This window comes from Ascaphus truei, chromosome 10 (assembly GCF_040206685.1).
Source record: "Ascaphus truei isolate aAscTru1 chromosome 10, aAscTru1.hap1, whole genome shotgun sequence".
Classification (NCBI taxonomy): domain Eukaryota; kingdom Metazoa; phylum Chordata; class Amphibia; order Anura; family Ascaphidae; genus Ascaphus; species Ascaphus truei.
Genome location: NC_134492.1, coordinates 39,996,063 through 40,022,595, shown reverse-complemented (window position 1 = coordinate 40,022,595; position 26,533 = coordinate 39,996,063). Strand labels below are relative to the sequence as shown.

Sequence of the window (26,533 nt, the reverse complement as noted above, 5' to 3'; positions counted from 1 at the left end):
GCGTCCTTTGCTGGGTGGAGGGCGCCCGTTGCATCATGGGTAGGTGTTGCATCATGGGTAAGATTTCAATCTTTTGGCGCGAATCTCTGTTTAGAGATCTTCTGTACTCCTCCCTGTTTTTTTATGCAGCTTGATTGAAGATTATTTTTATTGCCATCCGACCTGTCCTTGTAGCTGTGCACCACACATAATACTTCTTCACATGCTATCGTAATATATAGTGGGTGTAACATACGTGCTTGCCACAAACTGGTACCGGACCGCGGGGCTGAGGTGGAGATGTAAAAACACCGACCTTAGGCCACGGAGTCAGGTCCGGAGTGTGGATTCCATAATCAGACATAGCCGGGTCAGGATTGGAGAAGGTAGGGTTAACGTTATCCAGGCAGGGGTCAAGGCAGGCGGCACAGGAGCGGTGGTCGAGGAAACAAGCCGAGGTCATCAACAGGAAATCTTGGGTGAAGGTACTTCAGCACAGGAGGCTAGAACCTTGAGAGAAGCCACTGCAGCGGAGATGCTTCAGCGAAGGTGCTGCAGTGCGTCAGGAAAAGGCCAGGAGTACACTCTGTGACGATAGCTTATGACAGGTTGTAATTTACACCAAATAACTGGGTTTGAACTGAACGAGGCTTAGATATAATAAAGTATATTTATTCCTTTGGATAGGTGAACACACGAAATAATACAGTAACAGACAAGAAGTACACTTACTTTGGGGATGGGGGATGAGAAGTAGGTTGCATAGCAATTCTCTCGCAATCAGGTAACAATTCAGATGATATCAGAAGACAATGGGGATAGGGATTACCACGATTTATATATCTTTTGTAACCCTATCCTTAACATTAAGTACAGGTGATTGGTCTTCAATTACCTCTAGCCACTCCTTAACGTGGGAACACATTTTGATACATGCCCCCCTGCTAGCTGGCACATGCGCATTAGAACTCTGGGGTCTCATTTCTGTAGCCCCTCATCTGCATCAGGAATGCCAGCTAGTCTACCAAACGGGATTCTTGGCAGGATACCCTTTGTTGTGAGGTGTTAAATGAGACACTTATAGACTGCTCTGGTTTGAGCCGTCTCCGCCCTCAGGTAAACAGTGAGGGTGACAAAATCCCTTGAACAATACTTAAGTCCTAGACATTGGGTCGCCTTTCTGGCCATATGCTACCCTGGTATGCAAAGGAATTTCCTCTGGGTTTTATCCCTGCTTTGGGACACAATATTAAAGATAAAACACAAACATATTAAAATATCCGGTTCCGTTGGGTCCAGCGGGTCCAAACTTCCCAGTTCTCAATGCCGGAACTGGGACACCCTATGGTCCAATTTGCGACTTGCTACGACCTTCGGAACCGGAGTTACACAAATACACCTTAAACCGTTTCCTATTTTAATACAAAAAACTCAGCTGTAAATTAAATCACGGTTTTTCACTAAATCCCCATTGAAAACAACGGGCTTTGCCGCCATAGACTTTCAATGGCAAACCGCTGCCATTGGCAGCTATGGGAATCCGCCGCCATAGACTTTCAACGGGGCGACGCCGCCGTTGAAGTCAATGGGGGTTTTCCGCCATAGCCGGTCAATGGAGATTGGCCGCCATTGGAGTCTATGGGAAAAGTCCCGAACTTTCAAGGGGGTCCATACTCCGTCGGGTTGGTCCAAGAGGGTCAAGGATGGTTCTGCAACGATGCTGGAGCAGTGACTACAGGTACCCCAAACCCTGATCCTCTGGACTCTCCGGAACCGGAGCTATGGATTCCTAAATGTCAGCTTTTTTCACTTAGCCGTTTTCTTGAGCTGTTTCTGCCGCCGCCATTGGATCCTATGGCGCGACCCGCTCTTCTCGGTTCGACCCTTATCGGGGGTCCAGGATTCGGGGACCCGGTTGGGGTCGAGTGGGGGGAGGTCTAGGAACTAGGGGCAAAAATAATTTTATTTCTATGTGCTCTAGAACTGTTTATTCCCACGCCACTAGTCGTTGAACTTGACTGCTAAGTGATCAAAGCTCTCTTATAGAAAAAGTATCCGCTTTGCGGTTTGACGGCAGCCAACTCGTTCCTGGAAAGCTCCTTCGAGGAATCTCTATTGAAGTCAATGGTCCCATTGACTTACAATGGGAAACCGCCGCTCCTCCTCTCGGACGCCATCTGCTGGTCTTCACAGGAAACAGGACCAAAACCGCAAGATTCGCCATTGAAACGCATGGAGCTCCAATTGCGGCCTATGGGACCCTGCAAAATGGTGCCTGAAAAGGCGGGAAAATTACACAAAGGGCTATAATCACTAAAGAACTATTAACCCTTGTACTCCCGTGTGGATCCTAGTGTGTGTGTGATGCAGACACTGATTAAACCAGATAATACAATAAAGCATGGGAACAGGGGAATATACATTTTCATGTCATAACAAGGGTTAAATCACATTTCTGGACCTCAGCCCAGTTAACCCCTTGTCTCCCTGGTGAGGTCAGGGGATGGCCAAATGGGGTGCAACCCCTTTTATCCCGGGCCACCCCCTTTCTCCCTCTACACACTCCACTTGGAGGAAGCAGGAACCAGAGGTGCAGACACGTCACAGGAAACGCTGGGGAAACCAGCGTAGCCGCTACAGCGCGGCGAAGGCGAAGTCTGCCAGGTGACTGGGCGCAGGATACAAGGCACAAGGAGCCCAGCAGGCCAAACAGGGAGTCTGTGGCAAGCAAAGTTACTTGCAACTAGGATTGCAAAGTCTATGTCCAGCAACTTCCTGAGGGCGGGGCAGGCACTAAATAGCACAGGAGGCCAATCAGGCCAGAGCTGCACAGGAGGCAGCAGGAGGTAGATGATTGCAGAAGCAGGGAATAGATTGTCTGGAACCTGCAAAACTCCGGATGGAAGGGCTCCAGCCAAAGCCAGGATTGGATTCCTGACAGTGGGGTCATTTTTGTAAAACAGCAGTAAAAGTGTTTTACATTCCTAGATTTCCAGCTCCCTTTTTTGTGCACATTCTTAAAAAATTCCTTAGTGGACCTACACACAACATGGTGCTATCCTCCTAAAAAGTGGTAAAGCATATCGGAGTTATATAAAACAATAATACAAATTGCTCAGTTACCCATTAATCCTACTGTGAGTCCTCTGTCTGCAGAATTGAGCAAGGGGTAGATGTGGACATCCCTGAAGAGGAATAAGTAAGACTCTGAAAATGTAATATGGGCCATTATGTTGCTGGCCTCATGATATGCAACTACACTTTTGCAAATATACTTTTCCGTTGTGAACCTGTTTGATTTGGTTAAAACAAAAAAAAAATCACTTGTTTTCATTTGTCATTCTGTCTCGTTAAAGAATGGTCCAGCATTTTGCAGTGGATTTTGAGAAGAGGATTGAAGGATCGGGAGATCAGGTGGATACAGTGGAGCTTTCAGGTGGTGCCAAAATCAACCGTATCTTTCATGAGCGCTTCCCATTTGAGTTAGTAAAGGTAAGGAGCCGTATCTTAATTTCTTTGCCTTTCCTGTTGCTTATAATCACGTCTGGCTTGTGTAACCACCATTCACAAGAGATCTCTTAATCACTTTATCTGATAAATGGTGCTGTGTTACTGTGGGGATTTTTTTAAACTCAATTCAGAATCCATATTTAATTTCAAGATTTCCTACTGTACTTATTAGAATTTCATCTGCAATAAATTTAAACCTATTGATTACACAAATTTCCCATCATCAGGGTCAAGTGCTCACTAGTATAACCCAGATCTGCCCCAAAACGTTAATTGGGAAGAGGATGTCCTAGTCTGTTTCACTCACAGCAACATTCAGCCACCGCCAAGCTAAATGACCCTTGTGCTTTTCTGGTAATGGCACAAGGGTCGTGTGTGCAGGTCCTCTTGACATTCCCAGAACAGCAGAAAGGCGTTTGAAAGGTAAAACTTTTATAATGAAAGGAAGTGACACCAGTACTTGTAATGCAAATGCTCAGTAATAGTGCATACTCTGACTCTCGATGCTTCTTAACACTCTGCGGCCAGTCATAAACCGGGCATTTAGTTTGCTTACATCTTTTGGCCCAAAGAAAAGCCTGCTATCTCACCCAGGCAAATCCAGTCCGATAGGTATCACACTTTGCCTTATAGTCATCCATTTCCTGCTTTTCTCTTTCATTTTCATGAAGCCAAACTCTGATCAAAAATCACAAAAATGTGATTTATGCTGTTCCATATCTTTATATCTGGGAAATGAAAAAGACGCATAAACCATCAGAATCACCCAGCCCTGCGCACTGTACATTTGGTAATCGAAAGATAGAAGGCAGCACTCCCATCTTGTTTGACTTACACAAGGAATAGATTCAGCAGCAAAAGTTGTTGCAAAAAAATTCACTGCATTTTATTCACAGGAGCATGCAGCTGATACAAGGTTTCTGGTCTACATGGGCCCTTCGTCAGGTAGGTGACACAAATGTGTATAAAATGCTTTCCATGTTTGTGCAAGAACACTTGCTGCTGAATCTGTGCTTCAAGTTGATGGAGTGCTCCCTATCTTTCTATTGTTTGATTATTATTGTGTTGTAACCACACTTTGTTAGTGCTAAACACTAAATAATTATCTTTAGAATATTGTTGCCATATTAGTGGTTTCCATTTTTTTCACTCAATACATTTGGAAAAGCTCACGCAACATAAACAATACTTTTAACGTTTCATGCTTGGAGTGGGCAGAGTGTGATCATGACATGCAAAGGCAACAGCACAGTAGCATTTTAACACTTGATTCATTACTACATATTATTTAAATTACAAAAGAAAAGATAATCAAGACATCGGTTACTAAACAATTTATATAGCAATCTATGGATGGTGCAGTTCTTCCTCAGTGGCAGGATCCCCTTCAAACCGCCACTAATATAAATCTAGCCATTCCAAAAAAATGAGAAGTTAACATTAGTGTACATTTAGCCTTATTTTACTTCAATTTACTGAATTTACTTCAATCATAAATAAAGAGGTTTTTTTCATTTCCGTGCTCCAAACACAAGGTCCTGCTCTTCAACCTAAGGTGGTTCTAATCATTAAGGTCCATTGTGGGTCAACATACCCGATCCATTGTTATACATCATTGATGAATAGCAATACTTCCAAATGAGGCCCAGTAATCCGCAAGGAACCTTTGGGAATAAGCCCCCTAAGGCCCGTTCTATAGTGTCGGGTGAGCGCTATGCCGTGCGCGTGGAATTTTAGTTGGCTGACGTTAGTCAGCCTTTCTATAATGGCGCCACGCGCACGGCGGGGAGCCGACAGACAGCGGGGAAGACGGGCAAAATAATCTTTTTGTGCCGCTACCGGCGCTGAAATGTATGTGTGTGTGTGTGTGTGTGTGTGTGTATGTATGTATATATGTGTGTCTGCACAAAGTTAATAAATATTTTATTTTTACGAAAGTGTTTTTTTATTTAATAAATAATAAATTACACATTACATACACACACACACACACACACACATATATATATACATACACACAAACACACACACATAAACACACAGTACCTTCACACAGCTCAGCATACACATAAAAAGCATGCTGCACGCGCGCGCACAGCCGCAAACAGTATAGAACGGCCCTTAGGCTGTTGTCAGCTGCTGTTGTTTATTGGTATTTACCACCAAGTGGCTCTCTTGTTTAGTTTGGAAGTGAATGAAACCTCATTTTGCTTAAAGGAGCAGTTTCTCCTGCTCCTTTTTTTTCGGTCCTACCACTTGCGCCCTCCACCTTCTATACATGTATAAGAAGGATTGGGTCTCCAGAGCTAGACCACATTAATTTAAGCTCCAGTGTCCCTCGTCTTTCCAACAGTCTTACAGGGGAACCAAAATGGAGGTTTAAATCTTCTGCATTACAAGAACCGTCGTGGCTTTCTATTGGCCTCACATGATGCAGGGACATTTAAACCTCCAGGAAGTACTGGCAGCACCTTCTCCGGTAAGTATCTTAGGAAGCAGGGGATCCCCGGAGCTGAAATTAATGAGGTTCTGCTCTGGAGACCCCCTGCTACCTATACATGTTTTAAAAAGTGGGGAGGCCTGTGAGGAACGGCTTCTTTAATTTGACCATGGTATTCTCTGCTTATAGTTACGGGCTATTTAGGCCATATATAATATGCACATGCAAGTCTTTATATGATTGTATAGACCCGTGTGTTTATATTTGTGTTTAGACTATGTGTAACAGTCTGTGTGTATTAGCGTCTTCATGTGTCTGTATTGTGTGTGTTTCAGTAAATTTGAAGGCTACAGAGCAGCAAATGCTGCCATTGTGTGTCAGCAGCTATAATTCGCAGAGGACACAATTACCTCTTGCAGTGTCGGCGTTTTTGGTTTTAAAAGGAATGCAAAGTGATTAAAATGTGTGCTTAAAATATATCTGCCTAGAATGACTCCCTTGTTAGTGCATGATTAATGTTTTTGCCAATTAGCTGATATTTATTTATTTATAAAATGTTTTACCAGGAAATAATACATTGAAGTTATCTATCGTTTTCCACCCTGGGCACAGGGTTACGATAATACATGGTTGCATTAAATGAACTGTGGTAATACATTCAATTTACAGACATTTCATGGGCAGTTAGAGATAATATATAGAAAAAGAGGGAAAATTTGCGCCAGAAAAAAATTAGCCTACTATTCAATGTGTAGCTTCAGTCCTTTCCACAATGCAGTTCCGCTGCCTGAGTCTTTCAGAGGTGATTCACCAACCTCTGTATGAATATGGGTAGAAAAAGGGTGAAATGTCCTCGGGCGCGTCACTCTGCTTGCGGCTCCACGACGTATAAAACGTATAAAATGGAAGAGAAAAAGGGGAGGGCCACAGTAAGGAAAACAGCACAAAAAATTATACACACTTCTTCATTAAGATAGGGAGAGGGGAGGGGGGAGGGGGGGGGAGAAGAGGGAGGAGAGATAATGGAATCACACTTTTTGGGTGGAGACACACTCACATCAAATCTCTAGTATCTTGAGCAGATGTCTCCTCCTCTGTATGTGATTGGGTGAGTTGTAGGTGAGGAAATGCCTCCTGATATCTTCCTTGACAAAAAATAAAAGGGAGAAAAAAATAGTGCAATACAGTTTAATTGAACAGTGGGTGGATGAGATTTAAAACTTACAAGCGACCGATATATTTGGGCATAGGAAGGAGATGCCGCCAAACTCCACAACGTGTCCCTCTCTGGGTTGGGGTGTTTTGTCTTGGCTGGTCCCTGCTGGCAGGTTCTTCCTGTCTGTGTATCGAGGTGTATAAGGCTGCAGTGTGGATAATCAGAGCCCGTGCACAGGCTGTGTCCTCCGGCCGCCTATCCCCTCTGCACAAACAGTCTTCAGCTTCCTTACTCCGTTGCGCATGCGAATGCGCAGACGGCGAGACGCTGAGCCAGGATACAGGGGAAACATACTCCTCACTACGGTAGCTTGGAGTAACCAAAAAACGTCAGACGCGTTTCGCCAATGCTTCCTCAGTGACGTAGGCAAGTTCAGGGTAGCAGCAGTCTTTTATACCTTGCGGTTTCGTCGGTTTAACTTTAAATGTGCTGGTTTCTCTCTGGCCATGTTAGCTGTTGTAATACACTAAGCTAAACATGTCTATACTGGTGCAGCAGTTAATACATAACAGACAAAAAATACATTACATTAAACTCTTAATATTACACATACAATAATTTTAAGAGCAGGTGGCATGCTTAAAAAACCTTTATTAATTGCATGCCCCCTGTGGGGACTTAAAAAGGAAGATAAAAACGGAAGATACAAAATGGGCATTTGAGATGAAGAGAAAACCATTTCTTAGGAACCTAATGATGTTAAAAATGCTTTAAAATATAAATAATTCTATAAAATGTCCTTTAAAATATTGAATTTAAGAATCTTGGAAGGTATTTTTTGGTTACTCCAAGCTACCGTAGTGAGGAGTTTGTTTCCCCTGTATCCTGGCCCAGCGTCTCGCCGTCTGCGCATGCGCAACGGAGTAAGGAAGCTGAAGACTGTTTGTGCAGAGGGGATAGGCGGCCGGAGGAGGACACAGCCTGTGCACGGGCTCTGATTATCCACACTGCAGCCTTATACACCTCGATACACAGACAGGAAGAACCTGCCAGCAGGGACCAGCCAAGACAAAACACCCCAACCCAGAGAGGGACACGTTGTGGAGTCTGGCGGCATCTCCTTCCTATGCCCAAATATATCGGTCGCTTGTAAGTTTTAAATCTCATCCACCCACTGTTCAATTAAACTGTATTGCACAATTTTTTTCTCCCTTTTATTTTTTGTCAAGGAAGATATCAGGAGGCATTTCCTCACCTACAACTCACCCAATCACATACAGAGGAGGAGACATCTGCTCAAGATACTAGAGATTTGATGTGAGTGTGTCTCCACCCAAAAAGTGTGATTCCATTATCTCTCCTCCCTCTTCTCCTCCTCCCTCCCCTCTCCCTATCTTAATGAAGAAGTGTGTATAATTTTTTGTGCTGTTTTCCTTACTGTGGCCCTCCCCTTTTTCTCTTCCATTTTATACGTTTTATACGTCGTGGAGCCGCAAGCAGAGTGACGCGCCCGAGGACATTTCACCCTTTTTCTAGAGATAATATATGAATATGGGCGTATGTAACAGTTACAGACAAGAATATCTACTCTGTAGGCGCAGATACTCAGAAGTATTATTATTATTAATAATAATAATGTTTTTTTTCTTGTATAGCACTCACAGTGTACGCAGCACTGTACATAGAATTTTTACAGGCAAAAGTCCCTGCCCCGTAGAGCTTACTATATATTTTTTTGGTGCCTGAGGCACAGGGAGATGAAGTGACTTACCCAATGTCTCAAGAAGCTGACACAGGGATTTGAACAAGGGGCTCCATGACTTAAACACGTAGACACTACGTCATTCCCTTTTTGGGCTCGTTTTCCAATGCAGATCACAAACTGAAATGCAATGAAATAGAAGAGGGAGACTCGTCCCCTTCCATTTCCGAATGAAGTGGCACTGTGATCATGTGATCGCTCTGATGAGTGGTCATGTAATTGCGATTTGCCTGAGGGGCCGTGACACTCTTGTACCGGGGACCCTCCGGCAACCAAACGATTAAATATTCCAATCCTGTGTTGTGCTTTTTTGCCTGTAAACATGAAATGTGCCTGCTTTATAGTTTGCCACATGAAGCACATATTACGGAAGTACCAGGTGGGAATGATGTTTCATTTTTAGAAAATCTGCGATTCTGTAAATGAAAATATCTATAAAGCAAGCTTAATATATTTAGTAATAGTTGTTTTGTATATTAATAAAGGATAATGTGGGACTCATGGATATGGGTCTTAATAAAATAATTAAATAATTGGGGGGCAACAAAGTGTACGGGATTAACTTTTTTGTTTTAAACAAACATGCACCAACTGGACAATGATAAAATGTGGGTATTTATGATAGAGTAAAAAAAAGTAGATGAGGTTGAAAAAAGACATCCATCTATCAAGTAAAACCTATGTTAAATTTAGATGACAGATACTTTATCCTATATCTGTACTTACAGTATATTAATCCACAGGAAGGCGAACAGAAAACTCCAGTGAAATATGCAATGATCTCTCATAATGGGAAAAATAAATTCCTTCCTGACTCCAAGAATTGGCAATCAGATTACTCCCTGGATCAACATCCTTCCCATGTTGAGCAAACCGTCTTTAACGTGACACAGCAAAACATGAATATATTTTTTACTATTGCTAAGAGTGTGTATATATATTTTAAAAAACTCGTATCAATTAATATTCATGGATAAACTGGCATATGCTCCCAGGTTATGCTATTCTACCCATCGTGGTACCATGTCTACGTAGGACATTAAAACAATATTTCTGCAGTGTAACACAGGAGACTCTTTAATGAAGCGCTGTAGTGCGTGAAACGCGTTCGAGTTGTTAGTTTGTTTTGTCTGCCATGCTTTTTGTAGTTTGTCAAAATCTGTCTTTAATCATCCCTTTGGACCCGGCTTTTGCATCTCAGAAGTGTGCTTTTTTTCTTACCTGCTGTTTAGCTGGATCCTTCTTAATAAAGGCGAATATAATCTTTTTAAAGATGGGGTTCTTCAGATGCCATTGACATATGCTTATCTGTTTGTAAAAAAAAAAAAAAAAAAGACAGATATTTTTCATTGGATCCTTTTTCTTTAAAAAAAAAATGTGTTTTTGTAAATAGTCCAGTTCTATTAAAACTGCAATCTCCCCTACTTTATGGAAAATCTAAATTGTATAAACAATTGTAATTTAGTAGAGTTATCCTGCGAGGGATGACTGGGGCTCAAGGGAGTGGGATACACTGAAGCTTTGAAGGAAAACTTTTTAGAAAGCTTTTGAAGCAATACTGAGTCCTTCAATGATAAGACATCAGTAATTTCTTAGACAACCTGACCCTAGGCAAGTATATGAGACATAAGCATATGTAAGTCTTGTAGGAGGATAGTACTGAACTAGACTCTCACTCTATCTAGAGAAAGGATGAGTCATTTGTGTCCCAGTACACAGAGAAACCTCCACATTTTCAAGAACATCCAATGTAAATGAAATTGTACTCACAATAAGTAGTTTGTGATATCCAATGATCTTCAAACTTGCAGGGCATCGGTCCAAGCGTGCGTCATGCAGGATAGGTAGACAGAGAAAAAATGGCATAAAGCACTGAGCGAAACATGTCAGTGTGATCCTCCGTTTGTGCAATAAATCGTTTTTTTAGCTCACCCTTTTTTACTGCCATTTTGTTTTGTGGTGCGGTGCTTTTTGGCTTTGTGCCATTTTTTCTCTAACAATGTTATTTGCTTCCATAAACAAATGTAACAATGCGCAAGGCAGAGATTTAGCTGCTTTTGTATCTGGAAATGAAACACTCTGCATGCAATAGTGCGTATCAAAGAAAATCAGAGCCGTACCAAATCTGTTTAATTTAAAAAAAATCACAGCCAACTGTTTTTATGGTGCCACAAAGGAGGGTCTGGGTGCCAATATTTCCGGTCTAGGACATTTAGTAGCGGTCATATCAAAAGACCACCGGCTCTTGGCCACGATTCTCCCTGCCCCCGGGACACTCCTCCGCCAGCGGCTTCGCTGCTAAGAGAGAAGGAGAAAAACTGGACGAGCACTACTGTAGGTATCAAAAAGTAGAAAGGAGGGTGCGTATCCCATAAAAAGATTATTTATTGGTCATGGAAAAACAGGGCAATGGAGAGCCCTACCAACGTTTCACGCTTCACAGAGCGCTTTCTCAAGGTACCTTCTACTTTTTTGATACCTACAGTAGTGCTCTTCCAGTTTTTCTCCTTCTCTACTAGCCTACCCCTTGGGCGGAAGCACACCTGGGGACCCCTCACCTTTGGATCACATGGACTGTGCAGCACTCAGAGTGAGTCAATCGCTTGCTACATTTTTTCCTGTTCAGGACTTTATTTACACAATTGGTACGTTATAGGGTGTTATTATGCTCAATCTTCCTGGTGTTATTGTTAACAACAGCATCACTTATTAGTGAGTTTACCATCCGGGACTGCAGCCCAGTACCTGTCTTCTATCAAGTTTATGTTTAGGGGTCCCCCCTACAAGTATCTGGTTATTCATTCATTTATTTATCCTACTGTTGGGGTCTTTAGCATTACGCAGTCACATGGCTTCGCTGCTAAGGTAAGTGACTAACCTTACCCTAAAACCCCCTAATCCAACGCTACCCTCTACCCTAAAACCCTTTACACTATGCCCTTACCCTAACCACTAAAACCCCTTCAGTTATCTCCCTACCCTAACTTCTAAAACCTCTAAAGTTAATCCTCTACATCAGGGGTGCGGAAACGTTTCTGTTTGCGCCCCTCCTGTCAGCTCTCCCCCCTGCATGCAGCCCCCTTCCCTTACACGCTCGGAGCTTTGCGACGTCATGATGTCGTGACGCCACATTGGCATAGCAACGTGTTGCCATTTGACCCCGCGGCGTCATTTGATGCTGCGTTGTCATGGCTACGTGTTGCCGAAGAGGCAGCTCAGACCAGGTATGGGGAGATTTGCAGAGGCCTTGCGCCTCCCTCGGCATTTAATTTAAATGATTTGGGGAAGAGCGCGGGGCCCCTGTAACCACGGCGCCCCCCCCAGAAAATGTCACGACCCCCATTTTGCGCACCCCTGCTCTACCCTAACCAATAAAACCCCTACAGTTAACCCCGTACCCAAAAACAAACCCCCTACCCTAAAATGTATTTCTCGTCAAAGCGGCCGGTGGCGAAGCTGCTGCGGCTGAGGGTCCGCCTGCAGCTAAACGATGGCGTGGAGTTGGCCGCGGTGGGATGGCCGCAATCAAATGTCCCATTTCGCAATATTTGCACCTGGATATATATATATATATATATATATATATATATATATATATATATATATATATATATATATATACGTATTTCTAATACAGGTATGAAGCAGGGGGTTTCCAGATCTGGACCTGTTCATTTCAGCTTCGGGAACCCCCAAAATACATAGGCCTAGTGGAGAAGCTCCTGCCGTTTACTTCCAGTTTGTTTAACGTCCCGTGGCTGCTCGTTATTGGCTCCCGTTCCGCGGGAGATTTTAACTGCCAATTTGTATGCCCAGCCGGGGCTGCTACTGGTATGAGCTACAAAATGAAGTATGTCTGGTAGCAGGGGATCCCCGGAGTTGAGTTTAACTGGGTTTAGAACCGAAACCCCCTCTGATTCAAACCTATATAAAAAAAAAAACAAGCACCCTAAGTGGAAACACACCTTTAAACTAAAATCAGGTTTAATCCCTACGTTAACTGTGATGGAGCTCTGTGGCTCTCGTTAAGTCATTAACAAACCTGTGGATCTGGGCTTTGAGCTTCTTTCCTTACCTAGGTGAACTTGTCAGTTTTTCTAACTAAAGTTGGCCATGCAACACAACGGGAGCTTTGCTTTTAAAAGTCTGCGTTCAATTAGATTGTAAGCTCTTTGGATTCACTAATTATTTTGGAGGCATTACAAGCCTAATGCAAAGTAATACATCATTTAAATATTTAGTATAAAATACTAAGGGCGCTATTTATTAAATTGCGATTGGATAGTGCAGATTGGGACACTATCACAAGGAAACTCCCATTGAAATCAATGGGAGATTCCCCAATCCGCTCTATCACAGTTTAGTGAATAACTCCCAAGGCTTTAGTATTAAAATAATCTTTGTCATTTTGGTTAGCTTTATTTCCCATTGCAGTTCACCTAACAGGAGAAGACTGGGTGGCTGGAAGTTTTACGTCACACTTTGCTTTCTAATTTTTCCTTAGATGGAATTTGAGGAAAAAGACCTGCGGAGAGAGATCAGCTATGCAATCAAAAACATCCATGGTATCAGGTGAATTCTCAATTGATTGCATGGTGTAGCTGTACCAAACTGTACTTGTTCCTTATTCCACTCCTAAGCTGTAAACATGAATGCAATCTTGGAAAGCCATTAAACCCTGCAGTGTGGACATGGGCCTACAAAGCATGGTGCTGCAATATGTTGCAGATTACATTGCCAGTTAATTAGAAAAACAGTCAAAAAATAGTTACATTATGTATTTAAAAATGAACTATGCAGGCCTCATTCTTCTATTTTAATATTTGTTACAGGATGTAACACCTTTGAAGGACCACCATGATAATTTTTAAGTTGTGGTACTGCAACGCGGGAGTGTAGGGCTTTGGATCGGGGCGTATGTAGATGACAGTATCATTATGCAGTGTATGGTAAAAATTCTACCCTCCTCCGCTAAACGAAAAATGCAATAATTAGTCCTAACACAAAAAGTCAAATATAAACAGTGTTTTCCTTTAACATTTGTGGCTGCAGATTTGCAATAGCTTTAGCCCTCTATTTGCCTGCAGGTCTGTAAAATTAACAGCAGGGGTCGCAGTAAGAGCAGAAATAGAATATGTTAATCTCAATGATACAGTGAGGTCTTGTGAAATTAACTTTGAAACTACTTCCCCTGCTGCATTATCATATGAGGGACTCTCCCTTACCCCGAACAGAGAAGGGGGAAGACATGGGCATCCTCCATTCTCATCCTTGCATTTACAAAACCATACTCATTCATCACTCCCTTACATTTTCCCCATTCGAAGTTCACACTATTTGTATCTTCTCTTCTCTCTCATTTTGTGTAGCTTTTAACTATTGGCCACCATGATCTACCTCAGAGTTTCTTGATAGCTCTGCTGCCTGGCTCCCCTTTGTATTCCAACAACCCCATTGATAACCTTAATTACTCAGCTGTCTCTCTTTTCATAACTCTAACTTCACCCTTTGTTTTCTCTCAGTGAACTAACTCTCCCAAACAACTCTGATGGACATACCCTGGACCTTGTGTTCTCTCATCTGTTTCATTTCGTTGTGCATCAATATCTATTATTTGTGCATATGCCTGAAGCCCTCCTGAAGAAAGAAAAGTCAGTGATGAGATTAAAAAAACATACGGATTTGATGTTGACGCATGATGATCATGGAAGACAACAAGACAGTGTCCAGAGGGAAAACTACTTCCACCACCTATAAGGCATCGTCCCCATTGCTCGCGGCTGCGCACGTGCACGGCGCGAACAAGATACGGCTCTCTATGGGGCCGGCCCGAGTCACCCCAGTTCAGCTAATAAGGGTGAACCAGCCACGTGACATCATGGGCGTGCCCCTGCCACGCCTCTCCATCGCGAGTTATCTGAAGTCCTTCAGATCGCTCGGGTGGAGGGAACGAGCGCCACCAGTCACTCCGTTGCGAGCGCAACCTGTTCACTGGGGCCGTAGCCTTAGAAGACGAGGGCCACATTATACTGGGTGTGGACATATTTTTTTGTCTGCTACAACAGGGAACTTTGCATGGTTCAGGAAAGATCTACTGCACTATATATAGTGCCACAAATTTGTAAGGGAACACCACCTTGCACAGCCCTCTGCGCTGTCATAGAGCGGCCTGGAAACGCCACAGCCAGCGATCTTCATTACCACCACCACCACCTACGAGAGTCACCACCAGAACTAGGAGGAGCCATAGGCCTAGGGTCACCCAGACAGGCAGTTAACAGTCCTCCTAAACTAGTGCTGTCTCCAGTACATTACCCATTATCACCACCACCACAACCACCAGTAGTTGTACCAGCACCAGTAGTAGTACCACCACCTTCACAGCAAGGACTGGAAGTAAGAACACAGGCGGGGACGGGAATTAAGAGTGGGAGGCCATTGAAGCCTTACCTCTGGGCATTGTTTAGAATAAAGTGCCTATTCTGTATGAAAACAGTGGGGGTGAGACTGTGACTGAGGGAAGGCACACCATACTGGAATACCATATGTTGATGGTATTCCAACAGTGTGTAAGTGACACAGACATGTGGGAGAGTGACACACAGGTTCAGCCTCCTCCATCCTCCTCTTTGTTATCATGAGTCCCTCTACCCAGTGGACCCCTAGAATAGATTTTATTGGGTATCCCCATTTGGGAAAAAAATTGCGCGCAAGTCTCAAGTGATGGTGGATAGGGCCCAGGGGATGGACATACACTGGTGTAGGTGGCACTGTGCCACTGGTCATCATCTGAGCATGACAAGGTTCTCTCACTCTCAGTCCCTATCATTTGCTCTTCGAGTATTCGTTCTCGTTCTCTTGCTTCAGCCAGGCTCTCATCCCCATTTCCCACATGTATATGTAGGCCTGCAAGACTCGGGTGGACTGGTGATGGGGGTGTTGAAGGGTGGATACTAGTGTGTTGGTGGTGGATACTAGGTGGTGGCTACAAGCCATTTGGTAGAAACATCGTCGATCTTTGTTTCACAGATATACAGTTGTGGGAAAAAGAAAGTACACCCTCTTTGAATTCTATGGTTTTACATATCAGGACATAATAACAATCATCTGTTCCTTAGCAGGTCTTAAAATTAGGTAAATACAACCTCAGATGAACAACAACACATGACATATTACACCGTGTCATGATTTATTTAACACAAATAAAGCCAAAATGGAGAAGCTATGTGTGAAAAACTAAGTACACCCTTACTGCTTCCATAGGAAATAAGATGCTAAGTAGCAGACAGGGGCTGCTAATCAAATGTCCTTGATTAATTGATCATCAGCATGTGTGACCACCTCTATAAAAGCCGAAGTTTTAGCAATTTGCTGGTCTGTAGCATTCAGGTGTGTGTTAGCACAATGCCAAGGAGGAAAGACATCAGCAATGATCTTAGAGAAGCAATTGTTGCTGCCAATCAATCTGGGAAGGGTTGGAAGGCCATTTCCAAACAATTTAAAGTCCATCATTCTACAGTGAGAAAGATTATTCAAAAGTGGAAAACATACAAGACAGTTGCCAATCTTCCCAGGAGTGGACGTCCCAGCAAATTCACCCCAAGTTCAGACCGTGCAATGCTCAGAGAAATTGCAAAAAAACAAGAGTTACATCTCACTCTACAGGCCTCCGTTAGCATGTTAAATGTTAAAGTTCATGACAGTACAATTAGAGAAAGACTGAACAAGTATGGTTTGTTTGGAATGGTTGCCAGGAGAAGAAAGCCTCTTCTCTCTAAAAAGAACATGGCAGCAGGGCTTAGGTTTGCAAAGTTGCATCTGAACAAACTACAAGACTTCTGGAACAATGTCCTTTGGACAGACGAGACCAAAGTGGAGATGTTTGGCCACAATGCACAGCTCCACGTTTGGCGAAAACCAAACACAGCATATCAGCACAAACACCTCATACCAACTGTCAAGCACGGTGGTGGAGGAGTGATGATTTGGGCTTGTTTTGCAGCCACGGGACCTGGGAACCTTGCAGTCATTGAGTCGACCATGAACTCCTCTGTATACCAAAGTATTCTAGAGTCAAATGTGAGGCCATCTGTCCGACAGCTAAAGCTTGGCCGAAATTGGGTCATGCAACAGGACAATGATCCCAAGCACACCAGCAAATCTACAACAGAATGGCTGAAAAAGAAAAGAATCAAGGTGTTGCAATGGCCCAGTCAAAGTCCAGACCTCAACCCGATTGAAATGCTGTGGCTGGACCTTAAGAGAGCTGTGCATAAACAAATGCCCACAAACTTCAATGAACTGAAGCAACGCTGTAAAGAAGAGTGGGCCAAAATTCCTCCACAATGATGTGAGAGACTGATAAAGTCATACTGAAAACGATTACTTCAAGTTATTGCTGCTAAAGGTGGTTCTACAAGCTATTGAATCATAAGGTATACTTAGTTTTTCACACATAGCTTCTCCATTTTGGCTTAATTTTTGTTAAATAAATCATGACACGGTGTACTATGTCATGTGTTGTTGTTCATCTGAGGTTGTATTTACCTAATTTTAAGACCTGCTAAGTAGTAGTATGTCTTTATTTATATAGCGCCATAAATATACATAGCGCTCCACAGCAGTAATATATGTTGTAATCATATAAATAACAAATAATATAAATAACAGGTCATGGGAATAAGTGCTTCAGACATAAGAGTTACATTAAGGAAGAGGAGTCCCTGCTCCGAGGAGCTTACAATCTAATTGGTAGGTAGGAGAACGTATAGAGACAGTAGGAGGGAATTCTAGTAAGTGCATCTGCAGGGGGCCAAGCTTTATGTATCATGTGTCCAGGATTATCCACAGTGCTATTCATAGGGTTCTTTAAGCAAATGTATCTTAAGGTGGGTCTTAAAGGTGGATAGAGAGGGTGCTAGTTGGGTATTGAGGGGAAGGGCATTGCAGAGGTGCGGGGCAGTCAGTGAGAAAGGTTTAAGGCGGGAGAGGGCTTTAGATACAAAGGGGGTAGAAAGAAGACATCCTTGAGAATACCGCAAGAGTCGGGATGGTGCATAGCGAGAAATTATGGCTGAGATGTAAGGAGTGTAAAGCTTTAAAAGTGAGGAGGAGAATTGAGTGTGAGATGCGGGATTTGATCGGAAGCCAGGAGAGGGATTTTAGGAGGGGAGATGCGGAGACAGATTTAGGAAAGAGTAGAGTGATTCTGGCAGCAGCGTTTAGTATAGATTGTAGGGGAGACAGGTGAGAGGCAGGGAGGCTGGACAGCAGGAGGTTGCAGTAATCGAGACGAGAGAGAATGAGGGCCTGAGTCAGAGTTTTAGCAGACGGGTAACAGAGGAAAGGGCGTATCTTTGTGATATTGCGGAGGAAAAGCGACAAGTTTTAGAAACGTTTTGAATGTGAGAGGAGAATGTGAGAGAGGAATCGAGGGTGACCCCTAGGCAGCGTGCTTGGGCTACTGGGTGAATGATCGTATTTCCAACAGTAATGTGGAAGGAGGTAGTAGGGCCAGGTTTGGGAGGAAGTATAAGGAGCTCTGTTTTTGCCATTTTAAGTTTCAGTCGGCGAATGGCCATCCAGGATGATATTCCAGAGAGACATTCAGAAACTTTGGTCTGTATAGCAGGTATAAGGTGAGGGGTTGAAAGGTAAATTTGTGTGTCGTCAGCATAGAGGTGATATTTAAACCCAAAAGATGTGATTAGGTCACCTAGAGAGAGTGTGTAAAGAGAGAAGAGAAGGGGTCCCAGGACAGAGCTCTGGGGTACCCCCACAGAGAGATCGATAGAGGAGGAGGTGTTAGCAAAAGAGACACTGAAAGTACGATGGGAGAGGTAAGAGGAGATCCAGGATAGAGCTTTGTTCCGAATACCAAGAGTATGGAGAATGTGGAGGAGAAGAGGGTGGTCCACGGTGTCAAATGCTGCAGAGAGGTCGAGTAATATGAGCAGAGTGTAATGACCTCTGTCTTTGGCAGCATGAAGGTCGTCGGTTATTTTAGTGAGGGCTGTTTCAGTAGAGTGAGCAGTGCGGAAGCCAGATTGTAGAGGGTCTAGAAGAGAATAGGTGTTGAGAAAGTGTAGCAATCGAGAGAATACAAGACATTCAAGGAGTTTGGAGGCAAAAGGCAGGAGGGAGACCGGTCGATAGTTAGAAGGACAGGTAGGGTTAAGCTTGCTGTTTTTGAGCAATGGTATCACAGTTGCATGTTTGAAGGAGGATGGAGAAGTACCAGAGTAGAGGGAAAAGTTAAAGATCTGTGTGAGCATAGGGATTATAGAAGGTGCAAGAGGTTTTAGGAGATGGGAAGGAATGGGATCAAGAGGGCAGGTGGTAGAGGGAGAAGAGGAGATCAGCAGTGACACATCCTCCGAGATAGCAGAAAAAGAGTCCAGAAAGGCAGGAGGAGAGTTAGGAAGCGGTGTGGGATGAGAGGAGGCAACAGATGGGATGTAAGGAAAAGATGATTGTTATTATGTCCTGATATGTAAAACCATAGAATTCAAAGAGGGTGTACCTTCTTTTTCACACAACTGTAGATGTATTCAATCAATAATAATTGTATAAAAACTGTGCACGCATACATAAATGTATATTCGCCTGATATCTTAAGTCTACGTTCTCCTTTCTCCTGTGTTGGTAATCAGCTGCGAGTCTGTGCAGACTATTATCCGTATCCAGGACCTGCTGGACACTTTCCTGGTCTCTATAGTGGGAGGTGGTAGTCGCTTGCAGGCTGAAGACCCCTGTTGATCAGCAGCGGTCCCAGCTCTGCTCCATGATGTTCTCTCCTTCTCCGACTGGCATTCCGATTACTGCAGGACACGTCCCGAAAGTGATGATTCCTTGGGCTGTATGCGTTCCACTGAAGCTCTGCGTTCCACTACAGCTACTGACTAAACACAGGCTGTTAACTATAGGGAGCCCGCTAAAGAGAGATGCTGGTGGTGTGTCTGCTGTTGTAATTCAACACGTTTCCCCACCTACCGTGGTTTCATCAGGGATCAGACCTGATGATACAACAGTATGTCGGAACGCCGCTCGAAGAAGGAAGGACATCGTGGAGCAGAGCTGGGACCGCTGCTGATCAACAGGGGTCTTCAGCTTGCAAGCGACTACCACCTCCCACTACAGAGACCAGGAAGGCGTCCGGCGGGTCCTGGAAATGGACACTAGACTGCACAGACTCGCAGCTGATTACTAACACAGGAGAAAGCTTAAGTCTCTATTTTCCTATCAGGCGAATATACTTTTAACCTTTATGTGTGTGAACAGTTTTTATACAATTATTATTGATTAAATATATAAAGATATTTTACATTGTTTGCGCCCCCTATTTTTGGGGGATATTCACTGATTTTGTGCTGCTCCATAGAGCCACTCTAACATGTACATGGTTGAATTCTTCCGAGTGGACACCTCTGCTTGATCTTGTAGCATGGCAAGTTGTTAGACTGCTGCATGTGACAGAGGGCATTACAAGCTGTTTTTGAGTGGCTAAAGTGGGCACAGATTTTTTCGAGATGCTAATATTTTCTTCACTTTCTCACATTGGTCCATGAAATGATTAAGTATGAAGTTGAATACATAGGCAAACCAGGGAACATGAAGTGGGTTGGCCTGATGTAATGCTACCACCTAGTTGCTTCCATTATCACCTGCAACTAGCCCAACCTCCAGAGAAAGCCACTGCTCAATAATCCCCTCAAATTTCAAAAGTTTTATCAGGCGCTTTATTGGTCTTCTGATTAAAACCTTGTATGCATAATGTAGCATACGTCCTCTAAATACTGCCTACTTTCTGATTCCCAGCATGACTACTGCCGTCTCCACCTCCAACACACCATCCCCTTTGGCAAGAGGGAGAAAAGTACAGCCAGTGGGCTGTAAGAGTCATGTAATCTGCTCTGCTACTCTTCTACTGTATGAAGTATCAAGAGCCCGGACCACTACTCTTTGTACTATAGCTGTGAAACAGCCTTAGTGGAAAATATGCTGTGCGTATTTTAGAGTCTCTACTAATGCCCTTGCCCTCTGCAATCTGAAGGGCAGCATATCAACTGTAAGCATTTTGGCCAATTTGCTATTCAGCAACAGGGCCTTACTGTGCGAGTGATGACACATGCTCATCTATTGAAAGCTTTGATGTATTGTGTTATTAGACATAATTGGAGCTCTAGTGCTAATAGTTGTGGTGGTTGTGGCCAATGCCATGTCTTCCTGCTTCTCACAGAGTGACATATTACTATCATTATGATCATCATCACCTTCTTTACTGATGCCATCAAGACCACTACCAGTTATTGTACCAAGGATCACATCACCATCAGAGTCATTCAATTCCCACCGCTGTGGGTGCAGTTCACAATCATCATAATCATCATCAGCCATCCCTTCTCCCTCCACTTCCTCAGTCTTGAAATAGAAGAGCTAGAGCCTCCTCCTCCCAGTCGCTGTCTATGCAGTTGCTCCTTTTGCTGAGGAATAGAATATATCAGACTGACTCCGTTTCTTACTCTGACCCTTTCTACCCAGGTACTTCTGTAAGTGCCCTTGCACACCCAAAGGTTGAGGTCTGTCCACATTCAGAAAAATACTTCACAGCCTCTTCCCTCACATTAGTGTTAATGTGTGCTTGGTTTGGCATGGATGGCTACTCTCTGTTAGCCGCTTCTAGTCTTGCCAACAACATCTAGTTTTTTCTGGACAACCCTGGTCATGGTTACCTCTTAACCTAATGATGATGAAGATGATAGTTTTGGCAAAAGATGCCTTTCTGTTTTATTAATTTTTATACTTCAAGGCTGCTGGAGGTCAAGTACAACTGCAGCTGTTTTCATAGGAGCAGCTATTACGCTTTTGCCTATGATCCCACGTATTGTTTTTTTACCAGCTGCTGTCACCATGGCCATTAGCAACGACCACCACCATGCCAATGGCCTCTATTGAAAATATGAGACATGGTTTTATTGTAATTCTTTATTATTGTAATTCATTGTAGTATTATTATTATTATTCACTGAGTGTGATTCATCAGCAAATAAGTGTGTATAACACTCCCTCTCCCACCCAGAGGGCAGAATTTATGTGGTTTGCGACCTCCTGCGAAAGTTTTGCACATCACTACTTGCTACTTTGATCATTCTTCCTTGCTTATGTTTCATTGCATTTCCTTTTCTGTGTATGTTATGTTAATACTTGCTGCAAATAAAATTGGCTCCTAGAGATGGGTGAAACTGTCAAAATCTGTTTCCCGGAATTTCCTGAGCTTTCTATCCAAAATCTGTCGACGGATTGTTCCAATTTCAATCTGTGCGAATGAATCCAAAACCGCCGTTGGATACAATCTGCATGGATTTTTTGAGCATTCAATCCGCGGATTCCGTAATCTGTTGGAGGATTTTTTTTTAAATCCCCCAACAGATTGCGGAATCCGTGGATTGGCTTGTCAGTGATGAAACAAATCCGGAGAAGCGAATCGCCCTTTTTGAGATTGATTCACAGACAGAACAGCCTGATCCGAGGCGGATCCAAATCCGCAAAAATAATTTGCCCATCTCTATCGGCTCCATAGATTGAGCCTAACATTATTATTTTTCCAATAATTTTCCTTGTTCCCCTACAGAACTGGCTTGTTTACTCCAGATATGGCATTTGAAGCAATAGTAAAGAAACAGATTGTAAAGCTAAAAGGACCATCTCTGAAATGCGTGGACCTAGTGATGCAAGAGTTGATTAATACTGTTAGAAAATGTGCCAGTAAGGTAATTCAAATTCTTTAATAAACCCTGGACCATCTACAGTACTTGCATGTGGTACGAAAACAACAAGTTATTTCTGGGACACATAAATAGGAAATTAATACATCTCATAAAATAAGCCCTATTTCTGCTGTTACCTTGTTAGGTAACCTCAGCGGTGTGTGTAATACCATGTGCACACAGTAATATTTCCATTTGCTATATGCTTTACTGTGGAGGATTTTTGTCACTTTTTTTACCCACCATAACTTAACTAAGTGTGGTGAAACCTATCCCAAGCTTCAAATTGCAAAGCCAGTATAACCAACCTCACACTGATGAGACCCTAAAGGTCGAAACGGCTGTCTGTGGGTAGGTTTACTGGCTATGCATCTTAAGTAAGGCTGTGCTTTGAAACTGTGTAATGTAGCAGGCATAAGCTTATAGGGGTTCATGTCATGTGGATTTGAAGCAAAAGGTAGCACTGTGCTCATTTGCATGTAATTTCCCAGGATCCCTTGCAGTGGAAGTGCAGTATGCTGGGTGTTAATGGTGAAAGGCAGGGTTGCAGACCTGTCTAAGACATGCAAATGAGCACACAATAATATTTCCATTTGAGATATACAGCATATATATATATATGTGTGTATATATATATATATATATATATACAAATACACAAAGGCAGATGTCACTCGCAATAAAGGTTGAGAGCCGGTGCTTGTCCCATATAATAATGAATAAAAATGGAGATTCCTTACCAGGCAGACCAGGAGTCCAAGACCACGCAGCAAGAACCGAGACAGCACTCAGAGTAAGTATCAAATAAAGGTGTATTGAAAAAAGGCACATACAACCGACGTTTCGGTCCTAAATCCCTTGAGAAAGGTCCTGTTTTAGGACCGAAACGTCGGTTGTATGTGCCTTTTTTCAATACACCTTTATTTGATACTTACTCTGAGTGCTGTCTCGGCTGGACTCCTGGTCTGCCTGGTAAGGAATCTCCATTTTTATTTATTTATATATATATATATATATATATATATATATATATATATATATATATATATATATATATATATATATTATACAAAAGCAGATGGCACTCACATAAGTATTTAAGGTAGGTGCTTATCCCATAGGAAAGAATATGTAACAGAATTCCTTACCAGGCAGACCATGAGCACTCCCTTGAGAAAGGTCCTGTTTTAGGACCGAAACGTCGGTTGTATGTGCAATACACCTTTATTTGATACTTACTCTGAGTGCTGTCTCGGTTCTTGCTGCGTGGTCTTGGACTCCTGGTCTGCCTGGTAAGGAATCTCCATTTTTATTTATTTATATAATAAAAATGGAGATTCCTAGCAACAGGACCTTTCTCAAGGGAGTGCTCATGGTCTGCCTGGTAAGGAATTCTGTTACATATTCTTTCCTATGGGATAAGCACCTACCTTAAATACTTATGTGAGTGCCATCTGCTTTTGTATAATATATATATATATATATATATATATATATATATATATATATTATACAAAAGCAGATGGCACTCACATAAGTATTTAAGGTAGGTGCTTATACTTATGTGAGTGCCATCTGCTTTTGTATAATATATATATATATATATATATATATATATATATATTTATTATACAAAAGCAGATGGCACTCACATAAGTATTTAAGGTAGGTGCTTATCCCATAGGAAAGAATATGTAACAGAATTCCTTACCAGGCAGACCATTAGCACTCCCTTGAGAAAGGTCCTGTTGCTAGGACCGAAACGTCGGTTGATTGTGCCTGTTTTAATACACCTTTTGGACTTTACTACGAGTGCTGTCTCTTTTCTTGCTTTGTGGTTCTGGATCTCCTGGTCTGCCTGGTAAGGAATTCTGATATATATATATAAATATATATATCAAACGTTTGGTATGCAGGCTTACAACGCTTTGGCCAAAAGGTTTAACTAAATAACCAAGTAATTACTATTATTATTGCAGTATTTAAACTTTATACTTATTACCATATATGTTTTGTCAATTTGATGTAGCATTCGGCACCCCTGTCTTTTGAGGTCTACAAACATGTCTGCCCCATTAGCTCTTAATGCATGAACAAATTTACCTATTTTCATTTCATTTTTTTTCATGCATAATATAAATATTTAAACTACTTTCCTCAGTCTATCTATCCTATTCTATCCTAACTACTTAAAAGTTTTATAGTTGTTGAAAAATATGATTCTTGTGACATTTACTTCGCACTTTCCCCTAGGATTCCACAAAGCACAGGTTGAAAATCACCTCGCAAGGGTGTACCACAATCCGATATGTTTGCAGTGAGGAATGCCCACAATTCTTGACTTAAGTTCATTGTAATAGCGTTACGGCATGCTGTTTAAGGCTGCGCTTATACTGCGCTCCGAAACAAATACATTGACTCCGTCACAAGCGCTTATAGTAATGGGGACAGAGCAATGTCGCACCCAAATTTTTTGAAGCAGGGTAAATTTGATTTTTTACAGACAGTCGCCACATGTGACTGTCTCTAAACCAATCAAATTGCGCGGCCCGCCACTTTTACTGACGTCACTGGCCTTGTCGCCAGCGACGTCGCTAGAAACCTAATTACAACTTTCGCTAATGGCGACGGGTGACGTCATCGGTCGCGTCGCTGTCGCCAGCACTGTAAGCGCGGCCTAAAGAGTCCATCTAACATAAGGGGCCACAAAATGCAAACGGCTTATCAAAGTAATATCTTACAAGGTTTCAGCCCCGCAAAACAAAACCATTATTTCTGTGTAAAGTGAAAACGCTTCTGTTTCCATCAGGTCCTCTGACATCTATGCTTACTAGATACTTATTCTTCTCTAGTTTTTGTGTTTGGTTAGTGATAGCATCCTCCTTTTTAGAATGATCAGAGGAAAATATAGCCGTAGATTCTCAGATATGAAACAGATTAGGCTGTAAGAAATACAACTCTGTATTTCACATTCTTTTTGGGGAGGTGTGACAGAGAAACACAAACAAGCGAATAGATAAAAATTGTATTAATTTGAACAAATCTAACTGTTGTTACAATACAATATGCATAGCAATAAGGTAACATGTAATGCAATTTATAATTCCAGCTATAAAATGATGTTACATATTGCAAATTTCATACAGATATATCAACCCCATCCGCCTGCTTAAATCTTGTGGTGTTGAGAAATTTCTTCACATGATTCAGGTCATCCCTCTGGAGCAGCTTACTGGACCATCCACTTCTGCTGGAAAAGCTAACCTACCTTGTGTCACAGCTCTCTGGGCTTCAAATACCAGTTTGGGGGTCTTGCTCTCTGAACCATTGATTAAGATACAGTAACTGAGAGAGAAGTCTCATTGAATTGTTAATCAAATCTTTGGAACAAGCCTACAGTTTACAAAGGGAGAGGTCTCATTGAGGTGTTAATCGAATCTTTGTCTGCGTTTCACCTGGTATCCTAGCATCTGTTCAGACAAAGGCATGTAAGATACAGACATATAAATATATATTCAATCAGATACTGTATATACATATCAAATATATATGTCAGACTGGTTGCAATATAAAATCACAGTTTATGATGAAATTACAAACTTCAATTCATACAAGGCAAATATTGTTAAACAAAAATGTTTAAATCCAAAGGATCCATTTCCTCTTCTTTTCAACATATTCAACACATTAGTTATTGATGGCCAAAAGTGGAACCTCCTTCATACTGTAAGTGTAGATTTACTGGGTAAAGATAGCTGTAGATGACTCTGATATCATCGTGTTTGTGTAGACTTTAGGTTCACATCTTTGAGTTTTAAGTGAATAATTCTATTATAATTTACATTAAAACACTCTTACTGTATAATGTTTGTATGATCTGCATCCAGTGTAGAATAAGCTCTCCATGCGTTTGGATTTCA

The 26,533-nt window shown here is 42.4% G+C and overlaps 1 protein-coding gene across 10 annotated transcripts in view; it reads left to right on the top strand.

The window, feature by feature from the left end:
- The window catches only part of DNM3 (dynamin 3), a 292,881-nt gene that overhangs the window by 43,595 nt on the left and 222,753 nt on the right, over window positions 1–26,533 (top strand). For all 10 annotated transcript variants that reach the window (XM_075616718.1, XM_075616717.1, XM_075616721.1 and 7 more), the window contains exons 8-10: window positions 3,336–3,471; window positions 13,352–13,419; window positions 22,478–22,616. In XM_075616718.1, coding sequence (XP_075472833.1) covers window positions 3,336–3,471; window positions 13,352–13,419; window positions 22,478–22,616 — 343 coding nt within the window. The remainder of the gene's footprint in view (window positions 1–3,335; window positions 3,472–13,351; window positions 13,420–22,477; window positions 22,617–26,533) is intronic.